Genomic DNA, 21218 nt, shown 5'->3' with positions numbered 1-21218 from the left:
GCAAAAAGCATATAATAGCTTTTAAACAGCTCTATTGAGATATAATTCACATACCATATGGTTCACCCATTCAAAGTCTCCAGTTCACTTGTTTTTAATAAATTCCCAGAATTATGCAACCATCACCGCAATGTAATCTTAGGATGTTTTAGTCACCCCCAAAGAAATCATCTTCCCATTAGTGGTCACTCCTCATGTGTGCAGACATAGGCTTTTATTTCTTTGGGTATATGAGTGGAATTGCTGGGTCATATGGTAACTCTGTAGTTAACATTTTTGAGGAACTGCCAGACTGTTTTCCAAAACAGCTGCACCATTTTACATTCCCAACAGAGCATATAATCCTTTTACCAAAGGATTTCCTTCTTGAATGATTAAAATGGAAAACCAACTTATACTGAAAACAATAAACTTTTACACTACCAGAAAAACTTGACTCCTAGATCAATAATTTTCTGACACTGTTCGGATAACTGAGATTTTATCGAACTACTAATAAAAGAGGAATAATAGTACTTACTTCATAGGGTTGTGATAATTAAATCAGTCAATACATGTAAAGTACTTACACTATTGCCTGGCACATACTTAGTAAGTACTCTATAAGGATTAGCTAGTAGTAGTAATAGTAGCAGCAGCAGTGGCAATAGTGCTAATGCCATGAACTGTTTACTGTTTATGCACAAACACCAACTATGACTTACCATTTAATATCACCATGATCACCTGCCCTTATACCTGCTCGGGTTCTCACAGCTTCAAAAATATGAGAGAAAGAAAAATGAGAGGAAACAGGGTATGTGTCCTTTAATTTTTATCTCCCCATTCCCCTGTTACTTATTCTCACCAGAGGAAAGGTTTCTTGATGCCCTTAGAAAGGGCTGTAAACACTAATGGTAAATGTACTGAGAAAGGAGAAATCTCTGGAAGCTGAGAACAAGCTTATAAAGTTTTTTTTAATATTTATCAAATTGGTAATTTCCTTAGAATGTAAAATTACTTGTAAGAGATTGGTTTTGTGTGTATACGTGTGTGTGTGTGTGTGTGTGTGTGTGTATGTATGTGTTTTGGCAAAAACTGAAACAACTCTCAAATACCTCCATTATTTCTGCTTTCAATAATTCTGTTTATTATTAATTAGGATAAAAATGAATAAATGTGATGAACAAGAGCAAATCGCAGAAATGTCTGAAACTGAGAAGAAAAATGAAGGAAAAGAACTTAATGGGAAAAAACAGGAGGTATTTATATTGCAAAATAACATTAAACTCAACTAGTTGTAATATTTTATTTTTTGATAGAATATGAAATCTTGGTATTTCTAACAGTTATCCAACAAAATGACAAATACATGAAATAAATGAATTTTAAGAATAAATGTCCTATACAAGGGATATACATGATAAATTATATATTTATTTTTTTATTTCTAGAGCCTCTCATATCTAGCTTCAGATGAAACAGAAATTGAAAGAATAAAGCCAATTGCCTTGAGGCCACAACTTTCTTTCACTGCAGAATTAACAAGCTTATCCAAGTGTTCATTGTAAGCATGTTTAAATTATCTTAAAGCAGGAATGTAGCTTATGGGAAGTTAAATTGCCCAGGTTCACACATCTAATACATGACTGAGGTGGGACTTAAACCAGTTTGGTGTTCTATAGAAACTGTGGTGTCTTCACTGCTAGGCTTCATATGTTGATAATTTGTGGGGGGTTTTTTGTTTTGTTTTGTTTTGGTTTTTGCTATGGTAATAATTTTTGTTCGGGTATAAAAAGATATAAAGCCACTGTAAAAAGTAATACACCATTGCCTTTGCTTGTTAAAGGAACTCTGGCTCTCATAAAAACTATTTCACATCAAGAGGGCCGGGCCCCCTAAACAATTTTCTTCTTTGACATTACAAACTTCTTTACTTCCCAGTTGTGATTTCTTCCTTGAGCTATAATGTTTTCTCTCTTTGCCTAGAACAGTATGCAAAAACGGACATCGTAGGTAACCCCATTTCTCCATCTACTAGGCCTATGGATCCCATCTCCCTTAAAGAGGATATGGCAACTTAGAGTACTAGGTCTAAGTTTTCAACATCTCTCTCCCATGGCACACTTGGTACCAGTCCATCTTTGAGTATTGGGAATGTGCATCATTTAGCAGTGTTGGAACATACTGGGTACTCAATAAATGTTTACATTTATTAAATGAATGAATGGATGATCACATTAACAACCAAAAGAGCAGCAGACACAAAGTCACAATTATCACCACCCACTTTCTGACCAGAGAAGTGCAGCAGTGAAGAAATCCTTTATTTGTTCTGCATCTCCTTCCAAAAAGGGCCTGAGATATTTTGTTATGTAGGACACTCATATAAAAGGACTATCTAAATAAGGGTAAGAATACAGGAGCCATAAAATGAAAGTTGGAGTGAGAGAGAAGAAAGAGGAGGAATAAGATATTTGTGCTGGAAAACCTAGACTAAAACTTAGTGGAAGTCAAGGCAAAAGGATGTATGGTGTTTTATATCTTTGCAAAGCCATTGCCATCTGAAGATAGCATTGCCGTCATCTATTTAAAATATCCAATTGAATAAAAACTCATTCTCCAGAAAAGAATAATATGTCGATATAGAGGATAGAAGTGAAAAGAATAGAGAGATTAGAGAGGAATTAAAAAGAGTTTACAGGTGAAGAGAAAGGCAAGATTTCCTGAAGATAATTATAACCCTGAATCAACAAATTTTTATAATCAATTCATGAACTCATTGTTAAAACTACTTTTAGAGGGCAACAGAAAGGGTAGCTTTTACTTAGATATTTCTTGAAAGGTAATTGGGAATATGGTCAAAAGAGGCCAACAGGGAGATAAGAATAAGTAATCTTTTGTCCTCTAACTCTTTGAGAAGGTTACAGAGATGGACGGGTAATAGGGTAGAGACATACTGGGCCCATAGGGTGATTAGACCGGGGAGCAGAAGGGGATTTTATGTTTCAACTTAGGGTTTATCTTCCACCCAGCCTTCTCCCTTCTGAAAAAGAGGATCAAGTCTTAAACATCATTAGGTGAGTTCTCTTGCAGCTAGGAAGATATTCAATAAATGTTGGTTGACTGAATTAAAGAATGAATGAAAGACTCTAGGAGTTTTATATCAGTCAAGGGATCAACTTATGCCTCAACAAGTGTTTTCCCCAGGGAAATAACCTGGCTTGCTCCTTTGATCTTTGGGTTCAGAGATAGCATGGCTTCCCCACTGTCCTGGAGAAAAGGGGTACACAGCCTAAGGTGATTTACAGAGACCTTTAAGAGAACACAGCAAGCCTGTTGCCGTAGAGCCACATCTTTGAAGTTATTGACAACATGGTGTGTGGAGGGTTGTGTGTTTGTGTATGTAGTCTATGTGTGTGTCTTTTTAAAGTTAGAAAATATTTTTAAATTCTTGATTCAACCTCCCCTCGCCATTCCCAAGCCCCTCAGTTTTTTCCTCTCGTAAGACATGTGGTAGATACGTGGTTTAGTCTCTTTAAACTGTAATTTAGTGAAATAATAGCTGAATGATTTATAGCACCTTGATTTTAGTTCTTCTAGTTTTGAATGCATATTTTGGGTACATCTCTTTCGTTAAAAACATTTGACTGGGAAGAAGAAATTTTTATCCACATGTAGACAAGTGTTATTTGATGTAAAGATAACATTTGTCCTCTGAAATTATCTTCTGTTTAACATGCTAATATACATTTTGAAAGAACAATATGTTATGTTTATTGTACTTTCTAAGGGTGATTTAAAGGTTTATTTAATTTTTAGGGATGAACAAAAAAGAAGAGCCAGAATTCAGAAGCTCAAATACTTTATTAAAATATTTTACAACAATAAACAGGTTTCTTGTACTTCAGTATCTCCCCTACAGTTTGATTTTAAAGTCATGTTTCAGCAAATTTTCAATATTCAGTTAATATATTGGCCTGAAGTGATTTGCTTGGAGGTATGCCATTGTCATTTACTTTCGTATCTTATTTTATGCCATACATAATTTAAAATTTTTTGTCAGCTACAGTTATATGTGATCAGTAATTTCTTTGATGTTAAGAGATGGACTGATCTTTATGTGTAGATGATATTTATAAATGTATTATTCACCACCAGTCTCTTATACTGTAAGTACAAAGTTATTTGATTCGTAGTGTTCCAAATACTCCTCTCCTGCTAAAATTTCTGCACCCCTGGATGTGCAGCACTACTATTCATTTGCAATGAGGTGGAAAAGTGCTGTTTAAAGTATTATGAGTATCATAGCTATTTTAGGTGTTGAATGATTTCTATAATATGAACTTCCACATCCCTGACTTGGTGGCTTCAGTCTCTTGCTGTATTTGTTCTTCCTCTTTTTTTGGATTTTTAGGTCCCTCTAAGAATCAGATGAAAGAATATACATACAAAAGATCCCCAGTCTCTGTACAAAGATCCCACTGTAAGAACCCCCACACTAATGGAAGAAGAAAATAGGATGATGGAGAAAAATGAGAGACAGTAAAGGAGTCTAGACAAGAAGTCCTGGTGGCAATAATGGGGTTAAACTTGAAGCTAGACTAGAAAAAAAAGTTAGGAGGGAATAAAGATTTGTGTGTAGGAAGGGAGGCGCTTGAGGAGTAGGGAGATAATTGTAGTCACAAATATAAATCAAAATTATTTTTATAATGCCGAGAATAATTTTGCTCTCTCCCTGATAGATGTTCTATTCATTATTCATGTATTCAGGTTTCCACCATCTTACAATGTCCCTCTGTTGAAATTCCTACATTAAAAATATGCCGACTTTCCACACTGCATTCCTAATACAAAAAAACAAAACAAAACAAAAACAAACAAGAACTATACTTTCCTACTGTTGTCCCAAAGTAAATTGTGATATAATAATCCAATCACTTGAAGTTTAAAATCTGCCTCCCCAAATAGGTAAATGTGTATTTTGAGTCCTTTATCATCCTATCACTTAGCATGTGAGCCTAACAAACTAAGAAGCAGGGAGGGAGAGGAATCTAGTTAGAGATAAATTCACCATTAGCAAATGCAAAAATTCCAAAATAAATCGATATGACCTAGCCTAACAGACTTTAACCTACTTTTTTAATTCTTTTTTTTTTTTTTCCTCAGATGAAGTCTCGCCCTGTTGCCCAGGCTGGAGTGCAGTGGCGTGATCCCAGCCACCACAACCTCCACCTCCTAGGTTCAAGCAATTCTCCTTCCTCAGCCTCCCAAGTAGCTGGGATACAGATGCCCGCTACCACGCCCAGCTAATTTTTGTATTTTTAGTACAAAAATACTAAACGGGGTTTCACCATGTTGGCCAGGCTAGTCTTGAACTCCTGACCTCAAGTGATCTGTCTGCCTCAGCCTCCCAAAGTGCTGGAATTGCAGGCATGAACCAACATGCCTGCCTTTAATTCATTTCTTACTACTACTCTTTATTCATTCATCACTTCAGCCAAACTGAGCTGCTTGCCTTTTCCCACATGTGCTTGTAATTTCCTACCTCTTAGCTTTTGTACATGTTAGCTGCACCATTTAAAAATGCCCATTTTTTCATTCTTACCACTTTTAAGATGCTCAATCTCATCTGCATCATGGGGGACAAGACTGGCTCCTGGGAACCCTCAACTGATAAAATTCTCTATCTCAGTACATTTACCTTGCTGTGCAGGGGTTGGCCTCCAGCCTTGTAGTCCAAGAACCTGGGTTTGACAGTCCACTGAGAATGCATCCTACATACCCTAAGCAAATTCACAAGGCTGAAGTGTAAATGCCAACTCAACAATTGAATATATCAGTTCATGTTCTCTGAAAGTTAGCCAATTTACTAATTTATAATTAAACTTATTTCACGGAGCTACAACTCCTACAAACCTTTCTGCAGTAGGGATGCCTTTGTCAAAGGGACCAGTGTGTTGTCTTAAATTCTCTCTTACAAGGAAGTAAAACCAGATAACCAGAAAAAATATGTGCCTCTTTGACTTTCCTTTTTCTTTGCTGTATTGGCTAATAAGTCATCACGTTGATTGGCACATTCTTTCTTATCTTTCAAGGAGCAATTTTCCCCTCTGATTTCCTTCTTAGAGCACATATCACTGTTTTCCCAAGCACTGACAACACAGTATAGGTCAAAATACGATTTTTTTATTGAAAAAAGTTTGCTTAGGCTGGGCGCGGTGGCTCCCGCCTGTAGTCCTAGCATTTTGGGAGGCCAAGGCAGGCGGATCACCTGAGGTCAGGAGTTTGAGTTCAGCCTGGCCAAAATGATGAAACCCCGTCTCTACTAAAAATACAAAAATTCGCCAGTCGTGGTGGTGGGCGCCCGTAATCCCAGCTACTCAGGAGGCTGAGGCAGGAGAATCGCTTGAACCTGGGAGGCAGGTGTTGCAGTGAGCCAAGATTGTGCCACTACACTCCAGCCTGGGAAACAGAGCAAGACTCCATCTCAAAAAGAAAAAAAAAAAAAGAAAAAGAAAAGAAAAAAGTTTAGCTTATAGTTATGGCAGTGAAGTTACATGGAATTGTAGTAAAAAACACACCATATAGAATTAGAAAACCTGGGTTTCATGCTCAGTTGAACCTCTATGGGACTGTCTACTCAGCACCCCCTTTTCCTTTCTTCTGGAGCTTTTCCTGCCTGCCCGCTCCCATAGCTTGTTTAACTCATCCTTGAATTTCATGACCAATGACTACCTTTTTCCTAAGCAATTCAACCTGAGTCTCAGCCACTTATAATAAAAACAAACATATTTTCATATACAGCTTCCATTTCCTCACTTACAAAATGAGAATATTTATTTCCTACAATTTTTATCAGATTTACATGAAATCAAAAATTTTAAGGTGCTACACAAAATTAAGTTACTATGATATTATGTTATATGTACCTCATATATGTATTCTCAGAACTGTATTCATAATCCATTATATTCAATTCATTTTCTATGAAGTCAGCAAAAGGGATTACACTTTCAAGGACATGACTGGCCGCTTTTCTCATAATCATGTGGATGAAATGCTATAGAGCAATACTTATTTTATATTCTGGTATTTAAAAAAAAATAAAAATATGTTGTTAAGGGTGCTTATTTTTTCCTTTTTCTATGTTGTATTTTTAGTGAGCTATCAGCCATTTCTTTTATATTTAGGTTTATGAAAAAAGTAAAAGAACAAGCTTACTGGCAAAACTATATTTACCTTTACCTAACTACACAGAGCTGAAAGGCAAAACCGTTTTGCAATATGTAGAGTTTAGCTCTGATAAGCTGGTCATGCCTGCCGACGGAGAAGTAGGAAGCAGTGAGTTTATTAAAAATACTACATTCCCCCTATTTTCTTCCTGAGTACCATATTCCTAAATGACCCTGGCTCACTCACATAAATACAAAATCCTGTATTTACAATATTCTTTTTTTTTTTTTTTTGAGACAGTCTCACCCAGGATGGAGTGCAGTGGCTCGATCTCAGTTCACTGCAACCCCCACCTCCCAGGTTCAAGCAATTCTCGTGCCTCCAGTAGCTGGGATTACAAATGCCCGCCACCACGCCCATCTAATTTTTGTATTTTTAGTAGAGACAGGGTTTCATCATTTTAACCAGGCTGGTCTCAAACTCCTGATTTCAGGTGATCCAACCCCTCAGCCTCCCAAAGTGCTGGGATTACAGGCGTGAGCCACTGCGCCTGGCCCTGTGTTTACAGTATTCTGTTAAAAATGAATTAAATTATTCATTCAGATGTTAAACTATATTGTTTAAAGCTTTGTCTTGGGTCAGATTTTTGGGAAATTTCAAATGAGCAGTTAGCACCCATGCTTTTTGTAGGCCATCCAAGACAAGGACAGAATGCTGTCTGGAAAGCGAGCTCTGCTTTTGAGTGGGCTGGCTGCTCTCCCTCTACCTCTCCTTTAGTGAACCTATAGGTGCTCGCTGACATATGTATTTGTCTTTGAACTGCATGGGGAAGGGAAGAAGAAAATGAGGGAGGGAAGAAAAGAGGGAGGGACAGAGAAAAGGAGAGAAGAAAGAAGGGATGTTTCTGTTATTTGTTTTTCAATTGCTTTTACTCCTCTTATACGGTTAAATGTAAGTTAGTGCGTCTCTGAGAGCACTGTCATTCCTCTCCTTCTCCCCATTATTCCTTTCTTTCACCTTCCTAGGGGTTTTGAAACTACTTGGGCCTATTTGGTGAAAAGTAAGGAAGTATGAATGAGTGAGCGAGGAGGAGAGGGGGAAAAAAGGGCAGAGAATGAGGGAAGAATAGAGTTTGCTTCAAGTCCAGATGAAGCAGAAAAATAAGCTTATGGAGACCTGGGAGAAAAGACTCAGGACTCACAAAATTTAGGGAACACTGGGCACTCAGCAAAAGTTTTAAGAAGTATTGTTAAACTCTGGAGATTAGATGCAGAAGACTTGGGAATGTAGGGAAGGAGGAGAAAGAACTGCTTGCTGGCCTCTTTTTCTGCTGCCAATAGTCCTTTCTTGCTGGAAGCCTCTCCCACAGAGAATGGTTAAGAAGCCTCCAGGCATAAAAGGAAGAAAATCGTGATATTCATCTCTACATATCATCTCAATCTTTACCTTATCTTTTGTAGTCCTTGAAGGATTTTAGAGAGGAGATGAGGGAGAGCACTAAGATAAGAGTGGGGTTAGGGCCAGGCACGGTGGCTCATGCCTTTATTCCTAGCACTTTGGGAGGCCAAGGCAGGTGGATCACCTGAGGTCAGGAGTTCAAGACCAGCCTGGCCAACATGGTAAAATCCCATCTCTACTAAAAATACAAAAAATTAGCCAGGCGTGGTGGTTGACACCTGTAATCCCGGCTACTCGGGAGCCTGAGGCAGGATAATCACTTGAACCCAGGAGGTGGAGGTTGCAGGGAGCCAAGATCACCCCACTGTACTCCAGCCTGGGCAACAAGAGCGAAACTCTGTCTCAAAAAACAAAAAAAAGAGTAGGGTTAGCACAGATCTTCCTTTGTGTTCCTAGAATTCCACAAGTAAAACTCAGGAAAAAACCCACAATGTGCTTCAACTGCACTTAAATCAATTCATATGTTTTTAATGCCCTTTATATACAGATGTGCCTTTTCTTCTTGAGGGAAATGGAACTGAAGAACTCTGTCTTTTGACATCAGGAAAACTTAGCTATTGTCTATCATGGAGCTCAGATGAAAATGGTCTTCCTCTGATACCTATGTCACAGTCATTGAGATCTTCTTACTGCAGGTAATAAACTTTTATCTTTGAAAAATAATGCCAGGTCTCAGCAAAGCATCACACAAAACATATTATGTGTAAAAGAGAAAACTTGAGCAGGAATAGGAAGAGTTTAGTTTATTTGAATGTTGATTTATCTTTTATTTAAATCATTCTACTAAGGTAGTATGTGTATTTATATGTAAGAGAATGTGTCCCTTCAATGCTTGGAATTGTAGCCACACAGATGATGAGAGAGTCATTCCCAGAGTCCTTCACTTGTAGGCAAAGGTCAAGACTCCCAGGAATTTATTTCTGGGGCCTGTATATCTCCCAGTCATTCTGGATTAGCAAAGAACCATTTATGCATTATCATGATTCTGGGAGTTCCCAGAAGAATTGGGGTTAATTTTCAGATTAATTATTTGTGGGATTACTAGAAATAAGTACAGTAAATTCTATGAAAATGATGATAATGCTGGCTTCCATAATGTGCTATGTTTGAGGGAAATGGTAAATATAAAGGAAAAAGTTTAGTTCATCATTTAAAATAATGAACAATGATAACAAAAAGATATCCTCTCCCCTCCCCATCTTAACACATATTTTTAAAAATAAATGGAAATGAAAAGCGTCATACAACTATATGGCATTCTAGAAAGGCCAAAACTATGGAGACAGTAGAAATATCAGTGGTGCCAGAGGTTCCGGGGGAAGGGAAGAATGAATAGATGGAGCACACAGGATTTTTAGAGTAGTGAAACTATTTTGCATAACATTATAATGGTGGATACATGTCATTACACAGTTGTCAAAACCCACAGAATGTACAACACCAAGGGTGAACCCTAATGTAAACTATGGACTTTGAGTGACAATGATGTGTCAATGTGGGTTCATGGACTGTGAAAAAAAGGTACCACTCCAGCAAGGCATGTTGACAGCTGGGGAGGCTGTGCGTGTTTATGGGGATGGGGTGCATGGCAACTCTCTGTGCCTTTTGTTCAATTTTGCTGCAAATGTAAAACTTCTCTAAAAAATTTTATTTAAAAATATTATAGTTTTGAAAATTGTTACACATAACTAGATTAAATGGAAAATCAAAACTGAAATTAGAGACTGTTTAAAAAATAACAAGGAGAACATTATATATAAAAACTAGTAGCATGTGGCCAGAGTCATAGTAAGAGTTCATAAAGGCTTTTCTTCGGTATGTAAGAAATTGAAAGAGAAAAAAACTAAATGGCAGTAGCACAAGGAGATCATTGGTGTGAAAGAAACTGAGGTCGTAGGGATAGTTTACTTACCAAGGAGTTTGACAATAAAAAATATGCTAAAAAAATAACAGAAGACCAAAAAATCAAGGTACAGATTTCTTAAAAATTGGGGCCATATTTATGTTCTTAAAAGAAGTGATTAAAAGTGATGAGCTTACAAAAGATTGAAATCAGTGGGGCAAAAAGACCTAATATATTGGAAAGAGTATGAAGTCCTTCAGAGTCCGGAAGGTATCAAACCAGAACCCAAGTGAATATCTGTGGTTCTGGAGAAGAGAAACTCTCTCTTCCTCAACTCAGGGAATGAGACAGTCACCACTATGAAGACAGAAATGGAACTTTGATGAATGTCCTTGTTTTGCTAAGTAAATGAGGTCATCTTCTTAGAGACCTGGAGAAGGGCATTTTAAGAGCAAATCTTACAGTTATTAAAGGTCATTCATTTTGGAGCCAGTGGAAAAGTTTTTAATACCCAGAACTATTATTTTATTATATTTCTTAATATTTCTCTAGCATAGTCTCCACAGCAGCTATTCCTAATCTTTGCCTCATCATAATATTCTTTGCATTTTTCTTGGAATGAGATGTTTGTCCTTCTCACTCTGAGGCTAACTTTTATGCAGGTAATTTGGAACTCTCTGTATTTTACAATTCTACTGATGCATTTATATCCTTTTCTTCCATTATCTTCAACTTGTCCATCTCCCTAGGCTGTTGGTCTTTTGTACCCAAAAGCCTTCTTTGTTTTAAAACGAACAAGCACAAACTCAAGCACCTGATTAAATCCTGAAGCCCATTTTGGCTAGTTTTTCCTGCCAGAGTTCTCCTGTGTGTGGCCTACTGGTCTGCATACATTCCCTCCACTTTCTGTTCACACATTCCCTTCCTAACCCTACCCACTTGTCACTGAAGGTTACCAGCAAGTGACCTTCAAGCCATATTCATTGGCTTGTCTCCATTGTCTTACAATTCCTATTACTTGGAAACTCAAGCTTACAAAAGATTGAAAACAGTTATATGCAAGGGTGGGACAGATGACAGATTTCAGCAGGAAGTATATTGCAAGAGAGGTTTTCAAAGTCCAGGGCCCTCTCTAAGTCAAGCTTTAATACCACATTAAACACAACTCTCTGGCTGGGCATGGTGACTCACTCCTGTAATCCCAGCATTTTGGGAGGCCGAGGTGGGAGGATCACCTGAAGTCAGGAGTTTGAGACCAGCCTGGCCAACATGGTGAAACCCCATCTCTACTAAAAATACAAAAATTAGCTGGGCATGGTGGCACGTGCCTGTAGCCCCAGCTGCCTGGGAGGCTGAGGCAGGAGAATCGCTTGAACCTGGGAAGCAGTGGTTGCGGTGAGCCAAGATCATGCCATTGCACTCCAGCCTGGCGACAGAGTGAGATTCTGTCTCAATAAACAAACAAATCAAAAAACAAAAAAACAAACAAACAAAAACCACACCTCTCTTATCTAAATGATCATTGTCTAGAGTTTTCATTTTTAAACATGAAATAGTTTTTCTTACACTCGCTAGTTAATAACATTTTTAACATTTAATAACATTGACTTTTATGTTTACCTTATTTCTTATTCCCCATCCTTCATTCTCGATTTACTTTTCATGCTGAAAGCATGCTCCTTTAATGATTCTTTCAGTTAGTTTCTATGGATAGCAAAATTCTTTAGCCTTTCTAGATCTAAAAGTGTCTTTATTTTGTCCTCATTCTTAATAGTTTAGGTGAGTAGAAAATTTGAGGATGTTCTTTATTTCCCTTTAGCACTTTGAAGCTGTTATAGTACTGCATTATCTATTGGGATTTATCATTGCTATTTATAAGTCCACTATTGGTCTAAATGTTGGACTTTTATAGGCTATATTTTCTCTCTGATAATGTTGAAATATTTCACTTTAATTCAGAGACAGAAAGTGGAATAAAGGTTACCAGGGATGGGGAAGGGAGAAATGGGGTTATTGTTTAATGTGTACAGAGTTTCAGTTTGGGATGAAGAAAAAATTCTGGAAATAAGTAATGATGATGGTTATACAATGCTGTGAGTATACTTAATACTACTGAATCGTACACTTTAAAATGGTGGTAAATTTTATATTATGTATCTTTTACCTTAATAAAAAAGGAAGAATTTGCCATGAAAAAAATTTTGCTTTATCCTTAAAGTACTGAAATTTTACTATACCATGTATGTGTGGCTTTATCATTATTCCTTTTCCTGCTTAGCAGAATAAATTTTATGTTTAAAGACTCACATCTTTCATCAATTACAGAAACGTCTCAACCACTATTTCTTCAAATATTACTTCTTCACTATTTCCACTCTTCTCTCCTTCAGGATTTCTTACTGAATTTGTATTGGAGCCTCTCAGTCTATTATTCATTTATTTATTTTTGAGACAGGGTCTCACTCTGTCACTCAGGCTGGAATGTAGTGGTATAATCATAGCAGCCTCAAGCTCCTGGACCCAACAATCCTCCTGCCTCAGCCTCCCTAGTAGCTGAGACAGTAGGCAGGTGCTACCACGTCCAGCTAAATTTTTTCTTGCTTTCTGTGTTTTCTTTTTAAGAGACAAGGAGGTCTTGCTTTGTTGCCCAGGCTGATAAACTCCTGGGCTCAAGCGATCCTCTCACCTTGGCCTCACAAAGTGCTAGGATTACAGGCCTAAGCCACTGAGCCCAGCCAAGCCTCAGCCTAACTATTATTTCATATTTTTATGTTTTTATTTAATCTGCATTCTGGATGAATTTCTGGGTACTATTTTTTAGTTCCTTAATTCGTTATTCAACTTTGTCCAATATAAGTTTTATTTGACTTTTATGTTATAATTTTTACTTTTATTTTCTGCTGCCAAGTTTTCTGTTTGATTCTCTTTCATATCTACATTTTCTTATTTCATTTTGGCATTTTGTTCCATTATTTCTTGCATTTAAAAGTGAATTATTAATTTTCATTTGTTTTTACATCTTAAGCATACTTCATTAAAATGTGTTTGGCAGACTTCCATAAAATGAATTTCAGCTAGAATTAATTTAATGTTCTGATAGTTGATACTGTTGATTATTTTTCTGAGCATGGCTTCATTGCTCAGAAGTTTTGGTTAGCAGGGTCATTTTGAGTTGGAGAACTTTTGGGTGATTTTGATTTACAGGTTTCTGGGTTTTTGGTGGGTTTTTTTTGTTGTTTATTTTGTTTTGTTTTGTTTTGATTTTGTTTTTTCTCTCTCTCCTTCTGTATCTACCCCTCCTTACCTGATGGTTCTGAATTTGACTTCATCTGTCCTCCTAAATCCAGAAGTGGGCCGTAAGCCTACTTACTGGGTAGGTTGGGAGGTTGGGTTGTTACACTGGGTTGCTATTGGAGTCATCACAGATCTAGGCAGCTGGTGAGCTGTGAGCCTGGTTCAGTTCCTCATTATGAGGCAATGTCTGTGTCCCTTTGCCTCTCTGGACTCATAGCTTTCTAAAAGCCACAGCCCCATGCAGTGGTCAGTATTTTTTTAAAGGTCCCTTTATTTAAGCCCCGCCCGTGCCCTCAAATCTTTGGCTTAAAATGATAAACCTGGTGCTAGTTCCCTGTCTCAGGAACTGAGCCCACAACCACCATGGACTGCTCATCAGCCTGAAGCCCAGCAAGCCCACAGTGCTATCCCCACTCGCCACTCTGCCTTTCTTTTCCATTTCTGGTTCACAGGAATGTTTATCTTAGCTCTCAGCACAGTTATATTTTTAACTGTCTTTTAACATCTTTATTGAGATACAATTCACAAACCATAAAATTCAGCCAATTAAAATATGCAATGCAATGGTTTTAATGTATTCACAGAGTTGTACAACCATCATTACAATCTGGAAATGGATGGTGGTCATGGTTGCACCACATTGTGAGTGTACTTAATGCCACCGAATTGTGTATTTTAAAATGAAGTGGTAAATGTTATGTAATTTTACCTCAATTTAAAAACATGGTGGCTGTGGCCTTGCATTTGGGTGTATAAGCCGAGGTCTTGGGGCCTGCTAGAATTAAAGCTCGCCTCTTTCTTGGGGCCATGCTATACTTTGATTCTTTTGTCGGAAATAAGATGTAAATATCAGGGCTGCATTAGATAAACAACAATCAAAGAGTTTTCCATGCCTTTTATAAAGTACTGCTTCCAGCTCTCCATCATCAAAGTAGAAATCTTCAATTGAAAAGAAGAGAGGGGGAGGGGAAAGGAAGAGAGAAAGGGAGGGAGGGAGGGAGAAATCTTCAATCATTTGACTGGTTTTGACCCAAGGAACAGCACTGCTGTGAACCATAGCCCACAGCTATAGGAGCAGCTGGGGGAATCATTGTAGCAAGGCTGTGAGATTTTTATTACTTTCTCTAAGGCAGAAACCATGGGACTATGTTGAAATTCAATTACAACTTTCTTTGTTGTTTGTTGTTTTTGTTGTTATTGTTAAAGGATATAATGGGAAAAGTTTCTCTCTAATCTATTCGTTAAGATTTAAGCTTTACCTGAGGCTATCTTCTAGGGGATCTGGGCTAAGATTGTTTCTAGAAGGAAAATTTATTACATGATGGTGTCAAGGGTGTCAGGTCCTAGCACTCTTGTGACATAGATATCAAAACAGTTCAAAATGAGGGCAGACATGGGAAGCAAAAGAAAAGAAGAATATGCAAACTTCACCTATTAGTAATTTTCCTTACATCTTACCTTACCACACATTGGCTTTTGTAGCAATAGCCTCAGAAGATTCATCAAAGAAATATGAACGAATGGGAAGGAGACAGTGTAAAATGTGTGCCCATGTTTGAGCTAAGACATTGTTGAATCCGTGTCAGAACTGTATTTCTGGAATCCCAATTTATAGACAGGAACCTTTCTGGACTACTTTATAGAAAGGATTGTAGAAATTTGGATCATAGTCCAAATTCCTCTAGTTACATATGATAAGACAAATTCTCTATGAAGAGACAGATTAAATCGCTGGGATAATTGATGGCTCTAAAGAAATCCTTACTCATTAGAGTTGAATTCCTTTTGCACTTAGTCGCTAAGAATATTTTATGAGTCTAGCCTATCTTTTACAGCTTTCCAGCTTTTAAGATTATCTCATGGCTGGGCACAGTGGCTCACGCCTGTAATCCCAGCACTTTGGGAGGCCAAGGCAGGCAGATCACGAGGTCAGGAGATTGAGACCATCCTGGTCAACATGGTGAAACCCCCTCTCTACTAAAAATACACAAATTAGCCAGGTGTGGTAGCACTTGCCTGTAGTCCCAGCTACTTGGGAGGCTGAGGCAGGAGAATTGCTTTGAACCTGGGAGGCAGAGGCTGCAGTGAGCCGGGATCGCGCCACTGCACTCCAGCCTGGTGACAGAGTGAGACTCTGTTTCCAAAAAAAAAAAAAAAAAAAAAAAGATTATCTCATATGATCAAGGATGGTCCTCTGGCACATACTTACCCAGTTACTTGCATTAGTTTCTGTTATGTTTCCACTGTAAAGATGTAGCCTAAAAGTGGTTTTTATTTTGTGTGCTTTCTTAATTTTGCTTAAGTGAATATTTTGATTAAATTTCAATATTGTACACCCTGTGAAAAGAAAATATTTTAATAAGTTACTATGCTTAGGGTTTACATAATACATCCAATAAGCACCATTTATTTAAGCATCTACAATATTTTAGCTGTTACATACAATATAGATGGCAAGGATCAATATTTACGGACTATTCTTAATAAGGTTACTGTCTCTTACAAACATTTATCAAAAAGCTATGATACAAGTTAGAGTGAGAACTAGGAGAGATATCACATCTCAACTTTCTATTTTATCCATAAATACAGAGTATGGATAAATTTTATCTTCAAATACCCAGAATGGGTACGTTTTTACCCTATTAACAGTGTATTATATGTAATACATATATTGTTTATTGTATGCGAGTTCACAAAATATTTTCTCTATGTTAGTATGTTAAGGAATGTAGATGCGAGAAGTGTTCCTGGAATTCCATGGCTCATTAATGAACAGAAGCTTTTTGAATGGGCAAATGAAGTCAGAATTGATCCAAATAATCCAGAATATTCTGATTTAATGGAATTTGTTATGGTAAGTTAAAGCAAGTATCAATACTGTAAACATATTGTTTCCTAAGCTCTACCCCCCTTTCTCCCCCATAGTTTGCTATATATTTTTCTAGGCTCTAGGGTTTATGTAAAAGTAAATCTGAGGACAGAAACCATTTTCAACCAGTGTACAATACTGTAAAGGCAATTAGAAACTCAGCAACTGAAATAATTCCTCCTTTAGGCCTGATGGATGGTCCTCTGCCACTACTTAGCAGCCACAGCACATCTGACAGTCTTTTATGCTAACATCTATTGTGCAGTTACCATGTGCCAGCCATAGTATTAGATACTGAAGATATTGAGATGATTTATAAACACACTCCTTCTCTCAGACTCTATTATGTAGTCACTTCTACTCTTCTTTATTGCCAGCTGGACTGCTGTATGTACCTCACACATGCTTTCTTCATACCTTTATTCATGCCACTGCTCTGCCTAGAAGGGCATCCATAACAGTTACCTTATTCACCCTGTAAGTCTAATAAATGCTTCCCTGGTAACCTCAGTTAGGCACTGCATCTTCTTTCCTTGCTTTCCTGTTAACCTTTCTTCTACTTTTTAAAAAAATCAACTCTTATGACTCTAATTTCATTCTGCCTTTTACTGTAGGTTTTTTTTTTTAGACAGAGTCTCGTTCTGTTGCCAGACTGGAGTGCAGTGGTGTGATCTTGGCTCACCACAACCTCCGCCTCCCAGGTTCAAGCGATTCTCTTTCCTCAGCCTCCCGTGTAGCTGGGATTACAGGCATGTGCCACTGTGCCCAGCTAATTTTTGTATTTTTGATAGACAGGGGGTTTTACCATGTTGGCCAAGCTGATCTTGAACTCCTGACCTCAGGTGATCCACCCGCCATGGCCTCCCAAAGTGCTGGGATTACAGGTGTGAGCCACTGCACCTGGCCTACAGTAGTTATTCATTCATATATTTTATTTTTCCTTGTGGAACTACAGCTAATAAATCTGCGTCTCTCTGATGGCAGCTAGCACTATTTCTTGCATGTACTATGCACTCACATTTGCATTTGTTGAATAAAACAACCCATAAATTAGATTGCTGCAAGTAAGCTCCCTAGATAAGAGCTTCTCAGCTGAGGTGCAGAATTGGTTATAGGTATACAGAAGTATTGATCCTCTGTCAACTCAGGACAACCAGATAGGAACAGTCTCATCTGTCCTATCAGTGTACAATACAAAATTCAGTGTACAGTACAAATATTTTTGTTTTCTTTGTAAGTCATGACTGGGAAAAGGTTGGAAAGCCACAAAGGCTGGATTCTATTTTGTTTTGTTTTATTTTGTTTTTTATATGTTCTAGACTACAAACTCAATTGCTCCATTTCCTACTTATATTACCACTCAGATCTCACAGTTGAGGGGGAAAAAGTCTTTCGAAGTAATTCCTGAATTTTAAAAAATTAGTATTTTAAGTAAAGACTTTGCATTTTTATGTTTTACAGTACATGAGACTTAAGGGGCAGGATATTCCAAAGTATTTTCGTCTTGAACAGTTGCAAGATGAATTTAACTTTGTTTCTGAAGAGGAAATGGCAAAGAGTAAACGTTTCCAGCTATTGCAACTTAGAAATGCAGGTCAATTAGATAATTTCCTTCTACAGCAAATGCCCCTCCATGACACAGAGATTCCAGATTTACTCTTCCAGGTATTTGGTTTCTATGTGAATATGGCTTATTGTATGATAAAGTTAACAGTTTGCTGCTTTAACCCTATCTTAATTTATTTCTTTTTTTTTAAGCTAATAATCTGTAGACAGATTTCCTCCCTTCTCTATAGGCATTAAAAATGTACGTATCTCCCAAATTCCAGAAATTCTTCAGCTTGACTTTACAATTTAGTGTTGTCTAGTCTATTCAGTATTTAGCAGCCAAAATCCTTTAGGCATATTCTAAATTTATGTAACTATTGTATTTTTGTTATTGTAAAATGTATCACAGATTTAAAAGCAGCTTTGGGAGTAAGGGGGAGAGACACTACCGCAATAAACATTACTTATAAGGCCCATCTCAATGTTAGAATCTTTAAAATATTTCTAAAAGAAAACAAAAGCTGGAATGCACGATAGGTTCTCACCAGCTGGTGCCAGCCAGCTCTAGCACACTATCAAATCAAGCTAGCTTTTCATATTAGTTGCTTTAAGTTTGCTACTTGGTGAAATTTGGATATGGATCAAATATTAGATAATACTGGAGAATTAATTGCTGCTGGTGCTTATGGCATTGTGGTTATGTAGAAGCATGTCCTTAGTCTTTGGAGATTCATACTGAAGTATTTATCTAGAGATGCTTAAAGTGTCATGATGGCTATAATTTACTTGAGAATATGTTAGCCGAAAATAAAATAAATAAAAACAGCTAAAACAAATATGATAAAATATTAATTATTTAATCAACGGAGTAGGGATATGAATTTTAATATTTCTTTTTTTCAGTCAGGTACAGTGACTCATGCCTGTAATCTCGGCACTCTGGGAAGCCGAGGCAGAAGGATAGTTTGAGTCCAGCAGTTTGAGACCAACCCGGGCAAAATAATGAGATCTCATCTCTACAAAAACATAAACAAAATTAGCTGGGCATGGTGGAGCACACCTGTAGTGCCAGCTACTTGGAGGCTGAGGTGGGAGGATCACGTGAGGTCAAGGCTACAGTAAGCTGAGCTCCTGCCACTGCACTGCAGCCTGGGAGACAGGGTGAGACCCTGTCTTAAAAAAAAAAATTATACACACACCCACATACACATGTGTGTGTATATATATTTTTACTTTTCTATATGTTTGAAAATATGAAAAAAATTAAACAAAAATAAATAGCATCTAATATACCAGTAAAACCCCACTAAAAATGTAATTTAACAAATATATAGACCGGGCGTGGTGGCTCAAGCCTGTAATCCCAGCACTTTGGGAGGCCGAGACGGGCGGATCACGAGGTCAGGAGATCGAGACCATCCTGGCCAACACAGTGAAACCCCGTCTCTACTAAAAAAAATACAAAAAACTAGCTGGGCGAGGTGGCGGGCGCCTGTAGTCCCAGCTACACGGGAGGCTGAGGCAGGAGAATGGCGTAAACCCAGGAGGCAGAGCTTGCAGTGAGCTGAGATCGGCCACTGCACTCCAGCCCGGGCGACAGAGCAAGACTCCGTCTCAAAAAAAAAAAAAAAAAAAAAAAAATCACTCGTAAGAGCAATAAAGACTGTAAGATACATAGGAATATATTTGACAAAAGTTGTGCAAAAACTCAACAGATAACATTTTGAAGTATTTTTGAATGATATACAAAAGAATCTGAGTAAATGTTCATTGATAGGAAGAGTCAACATTGTAAACTGCCAAAACTACCCATATTAAGCTGTAAATATAGAAATGCAATTCCCAACCAAAGAAATAGAATAGGCTTATTATGCATATGTGGAAATTTTATATTTGACAGCATTGTCTTTATAAATCAGTTGAAAAGAATGAAGGATGCATTAACTGGTTCTGGAATCGTTATTCATACATGTGGAAATAAAATTAGATTCAGATATCAGAAAAGAAATAAATACCATGTGTAGTGAAGATTACTTGTGAAAAGCAAAACTTCAAATGGGCATTTCAATTTTGGGATACAAAGGTATTTCTTAAATAAGACATGAAAAGTATAAATGATAAAGAAGAAGATTAGTTAATTTTTCTTTGAGATGGAGTCTCACTTTGTCACACAGGCTGGAGTGCAGTGGCGTGATCTCAGTTCACTGCAACCTCCACCTCCTGGGTTCAAGTGATTCTCATGCCTTAGCCTCCCTAGTAGCTGAGGCTACAGGTGTGCGCCACGACGCCTGGCTAATTTTTGTATTTTTAGTAGAGACGGGGTTTTGTCATGTTGCCCAGACTGGTCTTGAACTCCTAACTTTAAGTGATCTGCCTGCCTTGGCCTCCCACAGTGTTAGGATTACAGGCGTGAACCACAGTGTCTGGCCAGATTAATAAATTTTGTAACATTAAAATTAAAAGCCTACAGATTAGAAAAGTTATTCCCTACATATATAAAATTAAAATATTAATATCCAGAGTATTGTGTTAACTCCTAAAACTTAATACTTTAAAAGTAAATAAAGTGATGTGAGGCCGTGCACGGTGGCTCACGCCTGTAATCCCAACCCTTGGGAAGGTTGAGGTGGGCAGATCACAAGGTCAGGGGTTCAAGACCAGCCTGACCAATATGGTGAAACCCCATCTCTACTAAAGATAGAAAAATTAGCCAGGTGTGGCGGCACACACCTGTAATCCCAGCTACTTGGGAGGCTGAGGCAGGAGAATCACTTGAACCCAGGAGGCGGAGGTTGCAGTGAATTGAGATTGTACCACTGCACTCCAGCCTGGGCAATAGAGTAAGACTCTGTCTGAAAAAAAAAAAAAAAATGTAAATAAAGTGGTATGAAATGGCAATATAATATTTTCTTAAATAAAAGTTGTTACTTGCAAAAGAATTAATTTCAGGATTTCTTATGGATAATTAGAGGGACAAGTAACTTACCTTCAGATAATGGAGCATGCGTTGTTTCATGGCTGAAGATTCTAAAGTATTTACTTCATTAT

The 21218-nt window shown here is 37.6% G+C and overlaps 1 protein-coding gene across 1 annotated transcript in view; it reads left to right on the top strand.

Moving 5' to 3' along the window:
* Positions 1-21218, top strand: part of CC2D2B (coiled-coil and C2 domain containing 2B) — a 131225-nt gene that overhangs the window by 63408 nt on the left and 46599 nt on the right. The window contains 7 exon segments of the mRNA XM_031652613.1: positions 1142-1241; positions 1434-1546; positions 3802-3979; positions 7173-7323; positions 9101-9248; positions 16469-16607; positions 18084-18287. Coding sequence (XP_031508473.1) covers positions 1142-1241; positions 1434-1546; positions 3802-3979; positions 7173-7323; positions 9101-9248; positions 16469-16607; positions 18084-18287 — 1033 coding nt within the window.

Source organism: Papio anubis, chromosome 11 (genome assembly GCF_008728515.1).
Source record: "Papio anubis isolate 15944 chromosome 11, Panubis1.0, whole genome shotgun sequence".
Taxonomy (NCBI): domain Eukaryota; kingdom Metazoa; phylum Chordata; class Mammalia; order Primates; family Cercopithecidae; genus Papio; species Papio anubis.
The sequence above is the reverse complement of the archived record's forward strand: the minus strand, read 5'-3'. Positions and strand labels throughout refer to the sequence as shown.